Source organism: Mustela nivalis (assembly GCF_964662115.1).
Source record: "Mustela nivalis genome assembly, chromosome: 14".
Lineage (NCBI taxonomy): Eukaryota > Metazoa > Chordata > Mammalia > Carnivora > Mustelidae > Mustela > Mustela nivalis.
This window is the reverse complement of record NC_139033.1, coordinates 4,718,817-4,739,657: the sequence shown is the minus strand read 5'-3', so window position 1 is coordinate 4,739,657 and position 20,841 is coordinate 4,718,817. Positions and strand designations below refer to the sequence as shown.

General features: G+C 45.4%; 1 protein-coding gene across 24 annotated transcripts in view; it reads right to left on the bottom strand.

Annotated features, from left to right (window-relative positions):
• The window catches only part of CIT (citron rho-interacting serine/threonine kinase), a 165,456-nt gene that overhangs the window by 2,891 nt on the left and 141,724 nt on the right, over positions 1 to 20,841 (bottom strand). For 13 of the 24 annotated variants that reach the window (XM_082699754.1, XM_082699733.1, XM_082699732.1 and 10 more), the window contains 15 exons: positions 18,811 to 18,948; positions 17,893 to 18,073; positions 17,118 to 17,209; positions 16,465 to 16,569; positions 16,089 to 16,258; positions 15,325 to 15,369; positions 14,789 to 14,869; positions 14,518 to 14,653; positions 12,345 to 12,484; positions 8,414 to 8,506; positions 6,793 to 6,901; positions 6,563 to 6,691; positions 5,907 to 5,987; positions 4,116 to 4,194; positions 3,803 to 3,982 (listed from right to left, as the gene is read on the bottom strand). In XM_082699754.1, the coding sequence (XP_082555880.1) occupies positions 3,803 to 3,982; positions 4,116 to 4,194; positions 5,907 to 5,987; positions 6,563 to 6,691; positions 6,793 to 6,901; positions 8,414 to 8,506; positions 12,345 to 12,484; positions 14,518 to 14,653; positions 14,789 to 14,869; positions 15,325 to 15,369; positions 16,089 to 16,258; positions 16,465 to 16,569; positions 17,118 to 17,209; positions 17,893 to 18,073; positions 18,811 to 18,948 (1,759 nt within the window). The remainder of the gene's footprint in view (positions 1 to 3,802; positions 3,983 to 4,115; positions 4,195 to 5,906; positions 5,988 to 6,562; positions 6,692 to 6,792; positions 6,902 to 8,413; positions 8,507 to 12,344; positions 12,485 to 14,517; positions 14,654 to 14,788; positions 14,870 to 15,324; positions 15,370 to 16,088; positions 16,259 to 16,464; positions 16,570 to 17,117; positions 17,210 to 17,892; positions 18,074 to 18,810; positions 18,949 to 20,841) is intronic. The other 11 variants (XM_082699736.1, XM_082699735.1, XM_082699737.1 and 8 more) reach the window with 1 other exon arrangement.

The following is a 20,841-nucleotide window of genomic DNA, read 5'->3' as shown; positions in this document are numbered from 1 at the left end:
AAATTACAATTGGAATTTCATGCCGATTCTAAGAGTGAGCCAAGCATGAATCACATACTGATTTATCTTGCTCTAATTTTTGCAACAAAACAGTATGCTAATAGGCTCAATGACATACTTTCCATCAATGTTGGACTTTTGCAGTAGAGTCAAAGTCATTTCTTCAAAACTGTTTGAGAGTGTTATTGATTTTCCCAGAGGCCTATCTTAATCCTTGATATTTAAATCCTTCTCTTTGAAAGGTGCCAAACTTCTTGTTGTTGTTTCCTTCAGTTTTTGACCTAACTGCCAGAATCAGTTTTGTCAATGCCCATAATTAGAAACAAGAAAAGCAATGACACCTACTGGGGGAGGAGAGACTCTGTAGAGCAAGCTTGAGGGCCAAATCCAGACAGATGACCCGTTTTTATAAATAAAGTTTTATTGGAACACACCCATGCCCATCTGGTTATGCACTGTCTATAGCTTTCACAGAATAATACCTGAATAATTAAGAGAGGCCATATGGCCCACAGAGCCAAAAATATTTACTACCTTATTTTTTTAAAGATTTTTTTTTTATTATTTATTTATTTGACAGATCACAAGTAGGCAGAGGGGCAGGTAGAGAGAGAAGGATGAGGAAGCAGGCTCCCTGCTGAGCAAAGAGCTGGATCCCAGGACCCTGGGATCATGACCTGAGCCGAAGGCAGAGGCTTTAACCCACTGAGCTACCCAGGCGCCCTGTACTATCTGTACCTTTACAGAAAAAGTTTGCCTATTCCTGCACAATGGTGAAACAGAAAGGTGAGTAGAGATAATTTGATAAGTGATCAGTTCATTGTGAAGATTTTCATGTGACTCTCTGGTTTCCCTGTGCAATTCTAACTATGAAGATTCCAGACAACATATCCAGAAAGCCAGAGCCGCCCCCCCCCACCCCCGTGCATGCTACATGTCCAGTGGAAAAATTTAAGGTAACTGAGATTTCAACATCTTGAAATAAGGCTAATATTCCCCTCTAGTCATGTCGCTTTAAGATGTGGGAGACAAAAATAAATAAATTTCAAGAGGAGAATTACATTAAGCCTATTTGTAATGGAAGGGAAATTATAATGTGTGTCCACAGAGGCCCATCATAAAGCAAGTGAGAAGGTACTCAGTGTCCAGGGGAAGAAGGATGTCTCTAGGAAGACCATTTGGAATGTCAGCTTAGATTAATGGAATGAAAGAAAATACCCATCATCCTAGGCCAAATGGGCAATCTTCCATCTCTGTATGCATTAGTGACCAATGATCTCCCGTGCCAGTTTTATGGGGTTTTTGTTTGTTTTATTTTGTTTTTGCAAAGAGTTACATTTCCTGCTAAACAGACCAGGTCAGTGAGGCCTTGCAGTGACTCACACTCAGCCAGGCCAGGCCTCTGCATCCTGACCTGCCAAAGCAATCTACTATAAGAAGACCATTTTATAGGCCAAGAGATAAGCAAGGACTAACTGCTTATTTTCCGGATGTGTCTGGCCACAGCAGGAAAGCAACAGGACTGTCTCTGCTTCTCGTTCACAGGCACTGGAGAACCCCTTTCAACCACAGAATAAGCAACTTCTTACAGAGAAACTATTTAGTCTCAAAAGAAAAGTGCCTGCCCTCATATTAGTAAGGCAGTAGAGGAAAAAAAATCAAATTACAATACTTTGATTTGTTCTTGACATATTTGGAAATTACTTAAAGAAAATCTGGACATTTGCAGGAGAGAACTATAGTCCTTTGAGCATTTACTTCTGAGGCAGGGTCAAGCCAAGAGTTAGGAACTGCTGGTTATTTCTACTTCTGGCTTTCTAGGAAGTCCCTGGGATTAAAAATTACACTGACCACATATTTAGACTAACGTCTGTATTTCTCCTTTTTGGTTGTTTTTTGTTTTTTGTTTTTTTTTTTTAAAGATTTTATCTATTTGACAGAGAGACAGAGATCACAAGTAGGCAGAGAGGCAGGCAGAGAGAGAGGAAGGGAGCATGCTGAGCAGAGAGCTCAATGCGGGGCTCGATCCCAGGACTCTGAGATCATGACCTGAGCTGAAGGCAGAGGCTTTAACCTACTGAGCCACCCAGGTGCCCCTCACTCTTGTATTTCAACAGAAGAAAAACTATTCATTAGGACACAGTCTCAAAATATTAGATTTATGATGTTCTTTTCCAAGACCTAAGCACCTTCTAAATATTAGAGCTAGTTCCTCCATCATGTTGAGAGTCCCTTAAGAATAAAATCATCAGTGGATCCCCATCCCCAGACACTGTGTCCAGCACATGGTAGGGCTCCACAGAACTCTTTACAGGGTAGACACAGCAGTCCAGAAAATTTAAATCCTAGGTCAATTTAATGTTCCCCTGGGTTAAATCATCTCAGAACTTCTCTGTACACCAAGAACTTAGAGTTACACATCTCAAACCTGTCCATCAACCTGGATCTGGCTCATAGACCTCTGTGTCAAGACAAGATCAGTCCCACTTCCCACGCACTGCTGGTAGGATTACAAATGAATATACTTTAGGGAGGAACACTCAGCAACATCAATCAAAATTACAAATGGACATTCGATGTTGCCCATCAATTTTTTTTTCCAGGAATTTATCGTACAGATAGATTCATAAGCATGCCAAACGACATAAGCACAAAGTCATTTAATTTATTACAGCTACTGTCTGTGAACCACCTAAACATGCACTGATAAAGGAGCAATTAAATAAAGGTCACATGAAGGCATAAATGCTACACAGTCATTAAAAACAACAACAACAATGAAGAAATCCTTCTGATACCAACCTGGAACAACCTCCAAGATACATGAAGGTCCGGAAGAATATATGCAGGGTGCTATCAGCTATATTACAAAGGGGAAGAACGCTTCCAGAATGGTAGAGTAAGGACTGCCGAAAACCCTTTCCTCCATAAAAGCAACCAGAACACTGGCAACGAGTGTCTAAAGCAACTTTTCCAGAACTCCGGAAATTAACCAAAGACTGGCAATGACTCAAACAGCAAGAGCATTTATGTAAAAAATAGCTGAACCTCCGTAAGGACAACAAGCTTTGTGACATGTTAACGTGACCTCAACATTTTCTCTCCAGAGCTGCGGCAGTTTTGAAACCATCAGCCCCGTAACCACAATAGCCACAGTTAGCATCAGGACTGATGCTCCCCACAAAGCCGCAGCCCCAGCAAACAGTTCCCGTCTGACCTGACGCAGGGCTTCCTCGTAAGAAAAGCCCTATCCCCAAATGTTCATCAGAAACAATCAGCAGCAAGTATTTAACCTGGCAAATACTTAAGACAGTGTGATACCATTTGGGGAAGAGGTTGGCTAAAACACTCAAAAGGCGATCTGGGAATAACATGTTGATAAGGCGTTTTGAAATGGTCCCATATATTTGTAGGAATCTAGAAAGCCACACACACACAGGCAAGGCCCTCAGGAAAAATCTGAGAAGGCCTCAGTCTCTCAACTCTGGCTGACTTTGAGCATTAAAGTTTGCCCAACACACACACACACACACTCTCCCTCTCTCTCTCTCTCTCTCTCTAGTGATCCATTCTAGTGCCACCAAAAACACCCAAAAGAGAAAGACCAGACATTTGTGCTCACCTTCTCTAAGAGGGCATTTAAAATTTCTCCTGATTCTCGAGAAGGACTGAGTCAGTGTCATGCTATATAGCTCAAAGAAAGGAGTGGCTTGAGCTTGAAGACCTTTGACCAGCTCAGCACAATTTCCTTCTACTTTACACAACAGCACTCTGCCTCCTGTAACGAAGAGAAGGATGGTACCTGCGGGAGGTGGACGGGCCCCGGTGGTGGTCAGTGCCGGACTCCTTCACGAGGTTTCCTTTGCAGCAAATGACCCTTAATTTATCCTGGTATGACGAGGCCAGGTAAATCGCTCCTGAGGAAATTGCAGGGCCCAAGTAGCGTGGGTTTGGGATTTCCAAATACGCTCGGGCAGGAGTCCTAAGGAGTTCCAGATAAGCGGTTACATTCAGGTTACCTCTGTTGCTGAGTAGCATGGGAAGAAACAGACACTGGGCCCTGACCCCCAACCCCAACAGCTGAGCTTTCTGAAGCCTGAAAGGGCAATGCTTACCCCAGAGAGGAGCGTGCCTGGATCTCAATGACTTCAAGTGAGTTGAAGTGGGTCACAAACAGATAGGGTTCTCTGTAGGCTGCATGGTTACCCCAGAAGAAGAGCATGGAACAAGGAAGGTTTAAAAGAGGAAATCAAAACCAGGCTGCAATGCCACCTTCGACCCAGCAATTGCACCTAAAATAATTTAGCCTACGCATACACCCGTGTGCCAACATAACGAGGTGTGTCCAAGTTTACTGCCATGTTGTCAGAGCAGACGATGGGAACCAAATCCAGGGTATGTTTTGGGGGTCAGTTAAATAAATTATGGTACATCTGAGGGATTCGGCACAGCTGTAAAAACTGCATGAAGCTCTCTATGTACTGATATACTAAAAAACCCTGAGGTGTGTTTTACTTAGTGTGTGAAGCAAAATTCAGAATAAATAATGTGTAAAGTGTGGCAACACATGGGTTAAAAAAAAAAAAAAAGTGTGTGTGGGGGGGTAAGAATATATTTTCTTATGCATCTGTATTTGCACAAAGCACTGGAGGGATAAAAAATAAAAGTTTTCCCCCTGCTTGGGTGAGTGGGGACAGAGAAGTGGGGAGACAGGTTATATGGGTGAGATTTTACATTGTATACCTTTGTAAACTGTTTAATTTTCTTTTTTGAAAATGTGCAGAATTAAAGACTGAGTTCAAAGATAATTAAATATCTCTCATCTTAACACTATATGTTTATATCACAGTATCAATGAAGCTCTAGGATCTGATAGGAGGCTTTTCTGTCTTAAAAGGAAAAGGAGATTATCACTATTCTCCCTTGTGGTAAACTAGACTTTGGTTTTGGACTATGAGTCATGCCTCCTGGTACTCAGGCCTGGCGGAGCCTCCTTGCTTTGAATCTCGGCTGACCCCATGGCTGCTTTAACCAGTAGGTTATGGTGGAAGCAACAAGCCCTGCCAGCTTCCGCTTTTGCACTCCTGGAAGATGCCCATGTGGAGAGCAACCGAGGCCTCCAGCCCCCAGGCCCCAGCCCCAGCTGAGTTCATACCAATTGGCCACCATTTTGTGAGACCATTTTGGATTTTCTAGTTATCCCAGTGCCCCCACTGGTACCACGTGAAGCAGAATGGCCCAATCAAGCCTCAGCATCTTGGGCAATAATAAGTTATTGTAGTCTTGTCCATAACAAGTTCTGGAACTTGTTAGGCAGCAAGAGAGAAACCAAATAGCCTTGATGGGTATTTTTACCATAACAATGTTTCAGAGCATTTACACCAATATGTGTGAACATATTTGTACATACGTGTGTTTATGTACATGGATGTTTTTGCGTGACCCAGCAGCTCCACTTTCAGGGCTTATGAGCAGCAGATTCTACTTGACAAGTGTGCAAAGATCAGTGCAAGATGTTCATCACAGCAGTGTTTACACTTAGGGAAAGAAGGAGCATGACCTACTTGCTCTGCCTGATAACTGATGAAACTGACATGTGTTCAGCTATCCCACGGGATACTCTTTTATTTAAATCTTGAAATGATTTAAATAAATTCACAAGGAACGCTCTCCCTTCTTCCTGAGAACCTGACAAATCTTTCACAAGGCTGGTGGATTTGGCTTATGCAGTTTTTCATCAAGCATCAGCATCTTTGCCCTGAACCCTGGGACTACAACCTGTGGCACTTGGTGTCTAACATAAACCATAGGCATAGTGTGTGAGCCAAAAAGGATTCTACCTGCGGTTCTTTCCTAGGATGTCAGCTGCTGGCAGAATAGAGCCCTCCATACCTTGCTTCACTTACCGAAGGCCAGAGGTAAGCGACTCCACTTGAGATCGTCTGTGCGGCTACGTCTTCCGTAAGAATCCACGAACACCCCAAATTCTGCAAGGAGTTGCATCCCAGGGGCATCAGCCCAGTCAGAGGCAGCAGTATCAATGACACCATACACTTTGCCAGAAGAATAAGGGATTGAGCCCAGGGGACCACCAGCCACATTTAACTGGATCATTAAAACCTGAGGACCTTTGCTGAGCCACATCTCTCAGAAATGTGTTAAAGAAAAGTGGAAGAGATAGGAAAAAAAGAGCAAAGGAAGGAAGAAGAAACAGGAGACATGAAAGAAGGGAAAGGAAAGAAACAGAGACCGAGACACAGGGAGGAAGAGACAGGAGGACCCAGAGATTGCCTGTGGGGACGGGGGGGGGGGTGGGGGGAAGGAAGAAGGAATAAAAAAGAATGAAGAAAAACTTCCAAAAAAAAAAAAAAAAAAACAAACAAAGCCCACAAGAAAGAAGGAAAGGAAAGGGAGAGAAAGCAAGGGGCGGAGAAAGAAAGAAGCAGCTGTTCTCAGGAAAGAATACCGTGGAGCCGGGCTAGGTGAGAGCCCTGATGGGGGTCGGGAAGTCCTGGCACCCGCACGCCCTCAGGGCAGCGGCCGGCAGGGAGCACAGACTCACCGTGGAAGCAGAGCAGGTACTCCTCCCGCTGCCCTGCGCCGTTCACCTGCATGATCGAGACAGGGAAACTGTTGGAAGAGGAGGCAAACACAGCAGGCGCCAAGGAATGGTCATTCTTATCCAGGAATTCTGTAAAGGTAGGTGAGAAGTGGGGCATCAGGGAGAAGTTGGTGGCCAGAGCAGAGTGTGGGCTGGTGGTGGGGGCGGGGCGGGGACGACTTGGGCCCTACCCTCAAGCGTGTACTGCTTCATGTCAATTTCGTAGAATTTATTGGTTCCAATGAGGATACTGTAATTGGTGAAGTGGATGCAGCTGCAGGGCTCTGAGGTCTCTATCTCCTAAGACAGAGGGTAGAAGAAAAGGATGTGAGTTAATACACGACAGCCCCAGGTCCATTGCTCTTCCACTTCCCCGAGCCTTGGAGATGGTCACCTCTGGACTTGTTTGTGTTCTCGGCCACGCAAAGCGCAAACACTTCAATCCTTTCATGCCCCCTATGAAGACTAATAATCCCTTTGCTACCTCTGGGTTCACTGCAACTCCAGATTAAGAAAATATCAAATGGCAGCCAAAAAGAGTCACAGATACCATTTCAATGAAAAGTTTGCATTCAACACCAGATCTTTAAGAAAATAAATTCTTATCTGAGGAAAAAGACTGGAAAACACAGGGCTGGTTAGAGGGAGTTGTTTTAGCTTCCTTCTTTTTGTGAGCTACATTTTACCATGAACCTATATTACCTGTATAATTATTCTCTTCACCATTGTTGTCATCTCTATTAGTGATCAGCTTTCTAATTCCCCTTGTTTTCAGGCCCATCCTAGTATTTTCAAAAACCTAAGCATGCTTATTCAAAAGAATTATAAAAAGCAATGACTTCTGAGACTTTTCCTAAAGCTAACAGTTCAAAATCTAACCCACACTACCACTACTGCTATTTACTGAGGACCTGGTAAATATGACGAAACTTTTAGGCAGCATGATACAGTGAAAGGGAAAAATCAAACCTCAATTTTGGTCTCAACTTCCCAACAGGACCTCAGCCGGCCTCGATGGTCTTACCTGAAAATTGGCGATTACCACGCCTGCATTTCAGAACTGTTGTGAAGTGTTTGGAAAACAGCCAGCTTGGTCTCTGGTACCAGGAGGTGCTCAGTAAAATAAAACAAACAAACTGCCCACCCAGGATGAAACTGTTGCCCTAACACATAATGACCCTTATATAATCATCCCTCATTTCACTTGAGACTAATCAGGAAGGCACCGGAAGTAAATTACGCTTACAACAGGTGGCACTTTCTTAGTCTAGGGACAACGGCCGGCCTCTGGAAACGAGGCCAATAACCTAATGTGCAACTTGTCCACACTGTAGTCCCCTTCCCCCCCCCCCACTGCTCTGCTCCAAGGAGAATCAGCTCTCTAATTACATCTAGGAACACAGCAAGCACTGGCTTTTCCAAAAGTTATTAATAGAAATGTCTAGGATCTGACAAAGATTCTGATAAGTGTCGCCAGGGACTGCTAGCTTCTCGGAGAGATCGCCTTCCTTTTTCGTGCTAATTTAAAAGTGTCTCTTCCACCAGCCTGCTTCCTTTCTCTCTTAACAAAGGGCCGAATCCACTGGGCTGGCTGGAGAGGCAGCTCACAGACAGGAGAAAGACAAGGAGAGGAGAAAAACTGCAGCTCCTCAGGGCTCTGGAGCTTCCTCCAGGAAGGAAGGGTGTGTCTGCTTGTCTGTCTCTCTCTCTGGAGGTCACCCAGGCTGAAGGGACCAGGCACACACTGTTCCCAGAGACAGCACACTTTCCAGCCCAGGCCAGGGCCCAGCAGGCCGGGTGCCCGGGACTTACTTTGCGAATGCAGTACTTGCTGAGGTTTTCGTTGTAGCGGAGAATGACAACTTTGCTGGGCATGGCTGCACAGATGCAGAGCCCGTTCTCAATCTGGAAAGCAATCAGGGAAACAGAGAAAAAAGAGGGTCACTGGTGTGACTGCTGACTCCACAGCAGAACTAGGAACCTAATGCCAGTTTAGAGCAGAGCCCCTCCCCCTTAGTACTACTGACACGAGACCAGGCAATTCTCTGTGGCCAGAGGCTGCTCTGTGCGTTGTAGGATGTTTAACAGCAACCCTAGGCTCTCCCCTCTGGATGTCAGTGGTACAACCACCAGTTGTGACAACCACAGATGTCTCCAGACTCTGCCCAATATCCCCTAGGGGTCAGAACTGCCGCTGGTAAGAACCACAGATTTAACAAAGACCTGGTAAAGGCCTCCGGAAATCACCTGACACCACACACATTTGGTGTTCCTGTGCCTTCTGCTAGAGACAGAGCCTTCTGACAATCTTACCCTGAGGGAGGAGGAAGGCAGTAGAAATTACCTCAAGAATTTAAGGATTATGGTTCAAAGAGAAAAGTTCTTAGCTAAGATCTGTATACGTAGAGTTCTCTTTTTCTAGAATGGCTAAATCACTCTTACTTTACCTCCCAGTACCACGTCTCTGTCATTTCACTAAGGGCAAAAAGAAGCTTCTCCAATCAGTGCCAACATGAAGGTCAGCAGTTAGGGGTGGGGAGTTTTGTGTGTGTGTTTTGTGTGCCTAAAGGAAGCAACAGAAATTTCACCCAGTGAGAGGACATACAGTTTTCAAGGTCAAGGTGGAATGAAATGGGATGGGAGAGGAAAGGAATACACAGGAAAATGGGAAGTGTTAGTAATATTCCAGCTCTTGGTGTGGGTAGTAAGTTTGTGGATGTTTATATTATTAGATGTTATAATTTTATAATGTACCTATTTTTTAGTAGTTCCAACACTGTAAAATGCCCATTTCTAGGTAACTCATCATTCACAGAAAAATTTTAAACTATGTGTAACGATAAAAATTTACAGTAAGATTGTAGTAAGAGGGAAAATGTATGGCCTTAAAGTGCTTACCTTAGGAAAAAAGACCTGAAAATTAATTAGCTAAACAAGAGATTAGAAAGAGAATAGAAAAAAGCCAGAGAAAACTCAAGGAAGGAAAAACAAAGATTAAGAAAAAAGCAAAAATTAATGATAAGTAAGATAATAGCAAAGTAAGAATCAGTACAGCCCAAAGCTGCTCCTTTATAAAGATTAGTAAAATCACTATAAAGCTGATGAAATTAAGACAAATAAGAGATCCAGAAAAAGTAATATTAGGGATAAAAAACGCACAAAGAACAAAAAGCAGAAAAAAGGAGAGACAAAAAAAAAGAAAGAAAGAAATGTTCTCTTTAAAAAGAATTGTTAAAACTGAAAAAGAACATCTTTCCTTCCCGGGCCCCTATCCGGAAATCCTGGGTCCATCCAGCATTGTCCTTTCCCCAGTCCCTAGAGGTTCAGCTCCTCCAAGAACCCTTTGCAAATCCACGCCTTTCTAGGCCAGCCATCCTTCTTCCTTTATATTCTGTCCTCTTTTTATTGTTGCCACAGTTAATCCCAACCATTGTGTAAGTGACTAATAAATAATGCCATCAGCCCCACAGCCAGAAGGTTTCAGAAACCAAAAGTCCTCAAGAACAGTGGCCAAGGCCATAGCCAAGGTCAAGCTCCCCTCAGGAGGTTCCTGTGGCCCACCACACCCCTCCCCTGTTGGTCCTCCTTCACACAACACAAACGCCTCTGAAGGCTCGGTCAAGTACACGGGAGGCGCTAGGTAAAAGCTGGCTAAGAGTAACTAAATCCCAAATACCCAGTGAGCAGTCTTCTGAAAAGGGAAAGGCAGTGGCTTTCAGCAGGAGAACTCCAGCAGACTCTGGGAATCTGCAAATGCTTGATTCAGGTTTCATTAAAATTATCTATGTTCACGTGTGTGCACCCACAAATGCTTTTAATTTTTTTTAATAAAAAATTTTCCTGGGGCGCCCAGGTGGCTCAGTGGGTTAAGCCTCTGCTTTCGGCTCAGGTCATGATCTCAGGGTCCTGGGATCGAGTCCCACATCGGGCTCTCTGCTCAACAGGGAGCCTGCTTCCCCCCTCTCTCTCTCTGCCTAGTTCTCTGCCTACTTGTGATCTCTCTCTCTGTCAAATAAATAAATAAAATCTTTTAAAAAGTTTCCTTACAGCAAAGGAAACAGTCAAAAAAACAAAGAGGCAACCCACGGAATGGGAGAAGATATTTGCAAATGACAGTACAGACAAAAGGTTGATATCCAGGATCTATAATGAACTCCTCAAACTCAACACACACAAAACAGGTAATCATATAAAAAAAAATGGGCAGAAGATATGAACAGAGACTGCTCCAATGAAGATATACAAATGGCTATCAGACACATGAAAAAATGTTCATCATTATTAGCCCTCAGGGAGATTCAAATTAAAACCACATTGAGATATCAACTTACACCAGTTAGAATGGCCAAAATTAACAAGACAGGAAACAACATGTGTTAGAGAGGATGTGGAAAAAGGGGAACCCTCTTACACTGTTGGTGGGAATGCAGGTTGGTGCAGCCTCTTTGGAGAACAGTGTGGAGATTCCTCAAGAAATTAAAAATAGAACTTCCCTATGACCCTGCCATTGCACTCCTGGGTATTTACCCCAAAGATACAGATGTAGTGAAAAGAAGGGCCATCTGTACCCCAATGTTTATAGCAGCAATGGCCACGGTCGCCAAACCATGGAAAGAACCAAGATGCCCTTCAACGGACGAATGGATAAGGAAAATGTGGTGCATATACACTATGGAGTATTATGCCTCCATCAGAAAGGATGAATACCCAACTTTTGTAGCAACATGGACGGGACTGGAATGAAATAAGTCAAGTGACTTATTATGCTGAGTGAAATAAGTCAAGCAGAGAGAGTCAATTATCATATGGTTTCACTTATTTGTGGAGCATAACAAATAGCATGGAGGACATGGGGAGATGGAGAGGAGAAGGGAGTTGGGGGAAATTGGAAGGGGAGGTGAACCATGAAGAGACTATGGACTCTGAAAAACAATCTGAGGGATTTGAAGTGGCGGGGGGGGGGGAGGTTGGGGTACCAGGTGGTGGGTATTATAGAGGGCACGGATTGCATGGAGCACTGGCTGGGGGGGAAAAATAATGAATACTGTTTTTCTGAAAATAAATTAATTTAATTTAAAAAAAATAAGTTTCCTTAAAGAAGCAGGCAAGCAAATGAATATATGTACCAAAATCAATATGCTATTAGCTACCAAAGAATTAACTTGACTTACCAGGAACTGACTTTATATTATATAAATGTCATAAATCAGAATTTGCAAATTTTTAGTAATAAAACATTTTTTCATCAAGTTCGGATGTGGGGTTCTAGGTTAGATTAAAAAAAAAAAAGACTAGGGGTGCCTGGGTAGCTCAGTTGATTGAGCATCTGACTCTTGATCTCAGCTCAGGTCTTGGTCTCAGCAGCCATGAGTTGTGCTGGGCTCCACTCTGGGTGTGGAGTCTATTTTTTTAAAAAAATGAAAATAAAAAAGACTCCATCATAAACACACACACACACACACACTCACGTGTACACTCACTCATACACAGTTTTTTTGAACTGGGGTTCATCCTTTCAGTTTTGTTAATTTTATCCTCATTTTTCTCTGACTTTATAGACTCAAAGCCTGTGCAAATTTCATGGCTATACAAATTGTTTTGTGTGCCTAAAGAAGACAACAGAAATTTCACCCAATGAGAGGAGATAAGAGTTTTCCAAGGTCAAATCAATGAGCCCTGTCGGAAGGAGGGCAGAGCCGATTTCGAGAACACTCCACCTGTGGAGGCCTGGAGGAGAGCTCACCTTGCCGGCAGCAAACAAGTGGCAGCCCTTAACGGCCTCGAACACGTTGGGGGAGATGTCGGGCTGGGCAGGAAGGTGAGCCTGTGCGAGGGACTGCTTCACTTTCTTCACGTCAACAAGGCACAGAGCCCGTTCTTCTCCTGCGGGGGGAGGAAGAGCCTCGAGGTCAGTGTGAGGCAGGGAAGGCAGTTCTACTTCTCCTCCCAGGTAGCCACGCGGGGCCACTCAGATAGACATATTTCCACAGATCCTGTGTACATGGTTCAGGTCCAAGTTTGAGAACAGTGAAAAACATCTGGCCTCTTGGTCAGGATTCTGGGATGAAAAAAAAAAAATTGCCGACGTTGGGGCACCTGGGTGGCTCAGTTGGTTGAGCGACTGCCTTCGGCTCAGGTCATGATCTCAGAGTCCCCGGATCGAGTCCCACATCGGACTCCCAGCTCCATGGGGAGTCTGCTTCTCTGACCTCTGACCGTCTCCCCTCTCATGCTCTCTCTCTCTCACTCTCTAAAAAAATAAAAAAAAAATAATAATAATAATAAAAAAATTTAAAAAAAAATTTGCGGACGTAAAATCAGAGGGCATGAGCCGGACTTTTAAACCTACTCCCCACCAACGCGAAGAGGAGGCTGGGTTAGGCACATGGAGGGGACATTTTGTAAAACAACAGGCTTGGAGGTTTTTCCAGGATGTCAATGTCATGGAGGACAAAAATCCATTCCAGATGATAGGAGACTAATGGGACACTATTAAATACAAGGCATGACCTGGGGCAGGATCACACCTTCGGGGGGAAAAATACTGGAAAGGACATTATTGGAGCCACAGGTAAAATCTGACTCCAGGCAGCTTACCAGACAGCCACATCACAGCAAGGGTTAAAGTTCTTGAACACAAAAACGGTGCCATGTGCCACTGGTGGTGGATCCGAGCCCCAACATGTTTGTCTAAACCCATGGAAGGAATATAGCCAAGAGTGAACCCTAATGGAAATCAAGGACCCAGGGTGACGATGTGTCACTGCGGGTTCATCGGTTATGTCCAGTGCACCCCTCTGGTGGGGATGGGGACAGTGGGGGCAGGGGGCATCCGGGAACTCTCTGTACTTTCTGCTCAATTTCGCTGTGAGCCTTAAACCACTCTAAAGAGTAAAGTCAGGAAGGAAGGGAGGAAGGCGGGGATGGAGAGGAAAGAAGAACGGGGAGGGAGGCAAGCGATCAGAAGGAAAGGAACGAGAGACAAAGAGAGGGAGAATGAAAGACCAAGAAAGGGGCGCCTGGGTGGCTCAGTGGGTTAAAGCCTCTGCCTTCAGCTCAGGTCATGATCCTGGGGTCCTGGGATCGAGCCCCGCATCGGGCTCTCTGCTCAGCGGGGAGCCTGCTTCCTCCTCTCTCTCTCTCTGCCTACTTGTGATCTGTCTGTCAAGTAAATAAATAAAATCTTTAAAAAAAACAAAAACAAAAGCAAAAAAGACCAAGAAAGGCCAGTTCCTGACCGCATTCTTTTCAGCCCCCAGATCCATCCAGTCACATCTGAAACAAGACCTGGCCATGGACGTTTTTGAACACTGAACCAACAAATTATTGTTTTCCCTTTAAAAAAAAAAAAAAAAAGGACCACCAATAAAGAGAGAAAAGGATTTTGCCATGGTTGTGAAAGAGAATGCTCTCATTCTTAGCTGATATGCTAAAGACTTTGGGGTCACAGCTGCAAGGGACTCTAAGTTCAACAGTTAGTGTGTGTGCATGTGTGTTTGTAGAGGAAGAGGGTAAAAATATGACAAAATGTTAACAGTGGGGAACAGCCCAAGGGTCTCCAAGGGGTTCCAGAGAAATAAGAGGACACACGCTAACAGCAGGCAAGCTCTCAGAAGTCCTGGTTCTCGGTGGTGTTGACGTCACCATGATGATGGCATCAAAGGGTCTGTCATTAATGAGACTTTGGAGGCTAATTGCTCTTCACTTGGCATAACAGCTGCACCGGCCACCATGGGAATGAATCTGAGTCGAGAGCGCCATCAGCTCCGGCACCGACAAGGACCCGAGGAAAGAGCCACTTTGGTTGCCATCTGCCACCAGGAAGGCCTAACTTTGTGTTTCAGAGGCAGGACACTTGGCTCTCAAATAGTTTCCCTTGACAATGAAAAGAAAGTGCCACGCCCTTGGCCAACCACCTGCTATCATGAGGAGCTTCTCCAGGTCCTTGATGATATAAATTTGGAAGACTGCTCCGATTCCTGGGACGTGGGTGAGGGAGTTTTTCAAGACATTCAGAGCGTACAGCCCTTCCTCAGTGCCCACCAACACCACCTGCAGGAACAGAAGTCCACAGGTGGGGCCTGAGCATAACCACGTCCCCACAGCCACCCTGCGGAGCAGAAAGAGCAAGAGCCCTTTCTCTCGTGACCATGGGGGTGACAGCCTGGGTCCAGAGGACAGCGGTACCTGGTCGCTGAAGGGCAGCGTGCAGTTCATGTCCAGACGGTCATCACCTTCCAGTTTCAACAGAGAGTTTCCGAGCAATTTCTTTTCATATTGGAACCAAAAAAAAGAGAGAGAAAGAGAGAGAGAGAGAGAGAGAGAGAAAAGAAAAAAAAAGGACACAGTAAATTTGAACTGTTCATGACCAAATCATCCAGAGAGACAAAAGTAAGAATGGAGAAAAGTTTGGTGCCAGGAAGAAAGTAAGGTTCATCTGGAAAATGCCAGAAACACACATTTGCTCTCGGCCTGCCCCATATTCTGATCTGAGTTACTGGTATCTCTGGGGCAGCTGGTAATTAGCATGAGAGTTACGCCTCAGCTTAGATGCGGAAATAAATGAGTGAAGTAGACATTGAGAGATCTTCTGCGGTAGGAGAGACACTGATGCTACATGCAGAGGGTTAATAAGCCACGTGGAAGGCTCCTTCCCCTCCAGGCAGCAGCCCAAGGACAAAACACAGCATCAGCAACGAAGCAGCAAGCCTCTGAATCTTTACCTGAGCCCACGCAGGCAGAAGCTCAGAGGGAATATGGTTGCAACCCTAGTGTACACATATTAACGTGCATTTCAATAAAAGGCTCACACAGATAACCGCAGAACAAGTCATCAAAACAGGTCCACCCAGAGAGCCGAGCTCCTCCCCAAAGGCTTATGGTTAAGAAGTCTGCGCTGCAAATACTGAACGTGTTTACTAGGAGCCCAGTGTTTGGTCTTTGGTGGAGAAAACACCACTGAGCACGGAGCCCTGTTGTATCCTGGAACTTTCCAGGAGGAGTGATGCCAGTCAAGGCACACCCACGGCTCTGCCGTCTTAGGGAGAAGTAGGATCCCAAACCTGCCTACAGAAGAGCAGATCACGTGGAAGCTATGGAGAAGGTTATGAAAAGCCCTCCCCGAGTTGGCATGGTTTCGGCAGACCTCTGTGCTGCTTCCTGGCCAAGTGCTTGCAACTCAAGTCTTCAAATAAACTCATCAGAGTAAACAAGAGAGAGGATCGCCTTATGAGTACATCTGCTGCCATGACCAAAATCCGTCACGCCCCAAGACGTGACTCCCCCATTCTAAAGGGCTGTAGAGGGAGGGCGTGTGATGCCAGACAAGCCAGCGCAGAGCCCGTCTTGGTTCCGAAAGCGTCCCAGTCACGATAGTCTCGGACCATCACCCTTTGGGGAGGCAGCGACAGGGCTCCCAGCACTCAGGTCAGTTCCCACTTCAGCCCGTGTCACAAAGACAAGCTCCTGCACCCATCTTCATACTCACAGCATCGGCTTCTGCTTTTTCCCTAGAAACTCTCCCACCTGCGACAACAGACTCTAAGGCGGTGACCCAGCGCTGTTTGTCGGGGAAGCTGGGAGCCAGCAAGTAGAGCGTCCTCCCGGGCCAGCAGGTGGTGTGTGGGTGAGACTCCATCTTCAGTACGTAGGGAACATCTAGGGGATCGGACAGAGCAGGGGTTGGCTGTGGCTCTCCCTCAATCCCAGCGGGAGGGATGTCCCTGGGGTGTCAGAGATCCCCCGCCAAGCACGCAAGTCCCAGTCCCCACTAAGACGGCGAGCCGAGGAGGGTGGCCCCTTCTACCCCTGCTGCTTGAACAGACCCAGCGTGCCCCCTGGCGGGTTCTGCTGCTTCCCCTCACCTGCTTTGGCTGTATTTGCAAGCTCAGAAGCACCAACGGCGCCATGAATAGATACATCCCCGTCGGGAAGGCACAGCTCAAATTCTTCCACCGGCCTCTGTCCAGCTTGGTGCAAAGAGGAAGGGCAGAAAGAAAACCAAAAGAACAGGAACAAGAACAAGGGGAGAAAAGAAGAAGAAAGAAACAGAGAGAGAAACACAGAGAGAAAGAGAGAGAGAGAGAGAGAGACAGGGCGAGAGAGACAGTATGCGTGGAAAGAGAGGCGCACGAGAACAAAGGAGGAAGGAGGAAGGTGTGCAGAGAAGGCGGAGAGGGAAGATAAAAACAAAATAAAGTGTGTCAGATGAGTAGCACAGTCAAATTTCGGATGACGATGCGGATTTATGGGTTAGTTGACTGAGGCAGAAGTTCTCTGAAGGTGTATTAGCAGGTAGAATCTTCAGGGCAGCGCCCTGCGGTTCTTCAGAGGGGAGACCTATAGACGTGAGTATCGTACCAATAACCTTTAGCCAAGCCATTCGCTTTTTAATTTTCAAAAATGGAAAACCGTAGAAGGCTTGCAACGCAGCCCGAAAAACAAAGCCTTCACGCCGGGACTGGGAGACCTGGGTCAACCACGTGCAACGAAACATCCCCCTGAATTATTAATTTACCTTCTCTGGCTTCATTGTCATAAATGAGGACTTTGGATCCCTCCAGGACAATGTACTTCCTGTCCCAGCCCTGCTGTCCTCGCTTGTTATTCCTGGGAAAACAGGGACGCACAAGAACAAAGGTGTGGAGTCCACAGCACAGTCGCGGGGAGGAGGAGGTGGCGGTGGGAAGACCGAGACGGAGTCCTCGTTAAGAGGCTTCCCACGGAAAGCTCGGGAATGGGAGCAGCCAGGGCCGTTGTGTCAGGGGTGGCAAAGCTTCCTTCTACCCTTGTAGGTTCTGTGGCTGGCCCAGGAATTCCACAGGTAGCAGATAGATGAATGGGGAAAGAAGCATACATTTTTTAATTTTATATGTTCCTGGGAGTCTCCCCCAGACAAGGAAGACCCCAAAAGTGGAGAGGCCTACATGTTTGTACTCTGGCTTGAACAAAGACTAGTAAGTATGAAAAAGCAGCTAAAATGTTACGGGAGGCAAAAGGGAGATAAGGAACTACTTTAACAAGGGTTCTTTGCAGAGTTCTCTCTGCAAGGCTTGAATCCCTGTCTCTGGTGATAGATAATATTCCTTTCCTCCTGGAAAAGGGAGGGCTGCTTTTACACAGGATCGTATCTCCTACTTTCAGAAAGAGAGAGGGGAGGTCAGACTGTCCTTCTGAGACTGACGGTTTGTCAAGTGCCTTTGTCTCCAAATAACCCTTATTCCCAAGTGGACTATGTTGGGGTGGCGTCCTCCCCAGCACCTGCCCCAGCCCGAGGCTCCCTGCCACAGTACCTGGGCACCTTCATCCACCCTTCCAGGTGCAAGCCGCTGCTGGGCTCCTTGGACTGGAGACCTGGGGAGTTCATTTTGTCACGGCAGAAGGCCTCGGTAAAGTGTGTGGCATACTCGGCTGGCAGGCCACAGGTGGCGGGCAAGCACGTGGAGCACTTGGGATGGCACATCACCTGACATTCTGGAGAAAAGCAGGGAACAGCCTGAAAACACACCCTGGCAGATCCTGGCCCATGCGTCCCTCTCAAGTCCCAGCCAGGCCCCAACAGCCAGGTAGTCCCTAAGCGTTCCCAGGAGCCAGGCCCAGAGAGGAAATGAGGGAGCCAAGTATTCTTGACACAATGTTTCCCGCTTCTCCCCAGGCCATCACAAAAGTATGTAAGGGACCTGTTGACACAGTCCAGCTAGAGCCAGCACACAACCTAAAGGTGGGGAGAGAGCAACCTGGACAAAAACAGGGGGCTGGAAACCAGCAAAGCCCAAGGCATTTTGCATAGGGCGGTGGAGACATGAGCTGGAAACACGGATAAGCTCATTCCCTTAAGGGGGGAAAAATAGTGTCCTCCCACTGAAACTGAAAGCTTGAAAATGAATGTACTACAGGATGAAAAATTTCAAAAGGAAAAACACAGGGGCACCTGGGTGGCACAGTGGGTTGAATGTCCAACTCTTGGTTTTGACTCAGGTTGTGATCTTGGGATCATGAGATTGAGCCCTGCGTCAGACTCCACGCTCAGCGCAGAGTCCGCTTGAGATCCTCTTTCACTCTCCCTCTACCCCTCCCCACTCTGTTCCCTCTCTCTCTCTAACATAAATAAATAGATCTTTAAAGAAGAAAGGAAAAAGAAAAACAACAACCCACCCCCATGAGTGGAGACATGCAGGTGCCCACTGCGCATGCACAGCCACTGCTCTTACCAAGACATTTGGATGCCTGGCGCCCAAAGTGCACAGTATCCAGACACACAGCACACTTTGTGGCTCGCATATTCAGTCCTACGTTAAATCGGTGAGGAATATTGTGGTGCATGCGCTCCTTAAGACGCCGACTGAATTCTGAAAAGTTTGAAAAAAAATTATTAGGTTTTACAAATGATCCCATCAAGAAAGTTAAAAAAAAAAAAAAAAAGGAATGGGAAAGAATATTTGTAAATCATCTCTCTGACAAGGGACTTGTTGCTACAATATATAAAAAAGCTCTTGCAACTCAATAACAAGAAGACAAATAACCCAACTTTAAAATGGGCAAAGGATTTGACTAGATATCTCTCCAAAGAAGATAATGACCAAGAAGCACATGAAAAGATGGTCATGAGTCATTAGAAAAACACAAATCAAAAGCACAATGAGATTCCACTTCACACCCCCTTTGATGTCTAGAATCAAAAATGCAGGGGGACACCTGGGTGGCTCAGTTGTTCAGCATCTGCCTTCAGCTTGGGTCATGATCCCAGGGTCCAGGGATCGAGTCCCACTTTGGGCTCCTTGCTCAGTGGGGAGCCTGCTTCTCCCTCTCCCACTCCCCCAGCTTGTGTTCCCTCTCTTACTGTGTCTCCTCTCTCCAGCAAATAAATAAATAAAATCTTTTTTTAAAAATGCAGGAAACAAATGTTGGTGAGGATGTGGAGAAATAAGAACCTTCATACACTGCTGGTGGGAATGTCAAATGGTGTGGCCACTCTGGAAGACAGTTTGGCAGGCCCTTGAAAAGTTAAATTTAGGATTACCCTGCAATGGTAGAGATGTAGCCACAACATACAACATTTACAGCAACATTATTTATAAAGGCCAAAAATTGGAAACAACCCAAATGATTATCAGTGGATTAGGAAACAAGATGCACTCTCCATACAATATAATTTACTCAACCGGAGCAAGTGAAGAACTAATAAATGCTTTAACATGGCTGAATCTTAGAAGGATTATGCTCAATGAAAGAAACCAGACAAAAAAAGCATCCGGTAGGATCTCACTTATGTGAAATGTCCAGAGTAGCAAACCTGTTTGGCTTGGTGGCTGCCAGAGGTCAGGCAGAGGAGAGAACGGGGAGTGTCTGCTATCATGTAGCGTGCTTTTGCGGGACAGAAAAGTTGAGGCCAAAAATGTCCCAAAATTATGATGTGGTGGTTGTACAACCCTGTGCACTTGATAAAAAACATCATACGCTTCAAATGTGTGAATTGTACGGTATGCAGATTTATCTCAATAAAGCTGTTAAAAAGCCATTACAGCAGATTAGTTACAGAGTGTGAAACTACTTTAACACTAACAGATGCATCTAGATTTATAGAACTCAACTTCAAATCTTCATTATCCAGTTATCAGGAGTTAAGTGTTTTTAAATAACAATCTACTGACAGAAGACAGGCTATAAGAAAGCAAAGATGTTTGTGGGCCTAAGTAAACATATGTTTTTAAGTCAAATGTTTACAGGTGCTTTAATCACAGAAGTTTTGTTTTTCAGATGAACCTCATATGTGGAAGTTTTTAGAATTCAGTTTAAAAATCAGTTCTTGGGACACCTGGTTGGCTCAGTGGGTTAAAGCCTCTGCCTTCGGCTCAAGTCATGATCCCAGGGTCCTGGGATCGAGCCCCGCATTGGGCTCTCTGCTCAGCAGGGAGCCTGCTTCCTTCTCTCTCTCTGCCTGCCTCTCTGCCTCCTTGTGATCTGTCGAATAAATAAATAAAATCTTAAAAAAAAAATTAGTTCTTAATTACAGAATTTCTAGTTATTACATACATAAACTGACTGAAGAATTCTCTCCTCATGTCCTGTTCTTTCATGAAGAGCCTCCTCTGGTGAAAAACTCAATGTGTAAGCCTTAAAAATTGAATTCTTACATTTATATACCAGTCTGTTAAAATAAGAAGGTTGCTTCCTGCAACACATCCCCCAACTTAATAAGCCCCCCTCTCCACAGTGACCTAATTAAATACTGCTTTAAACAG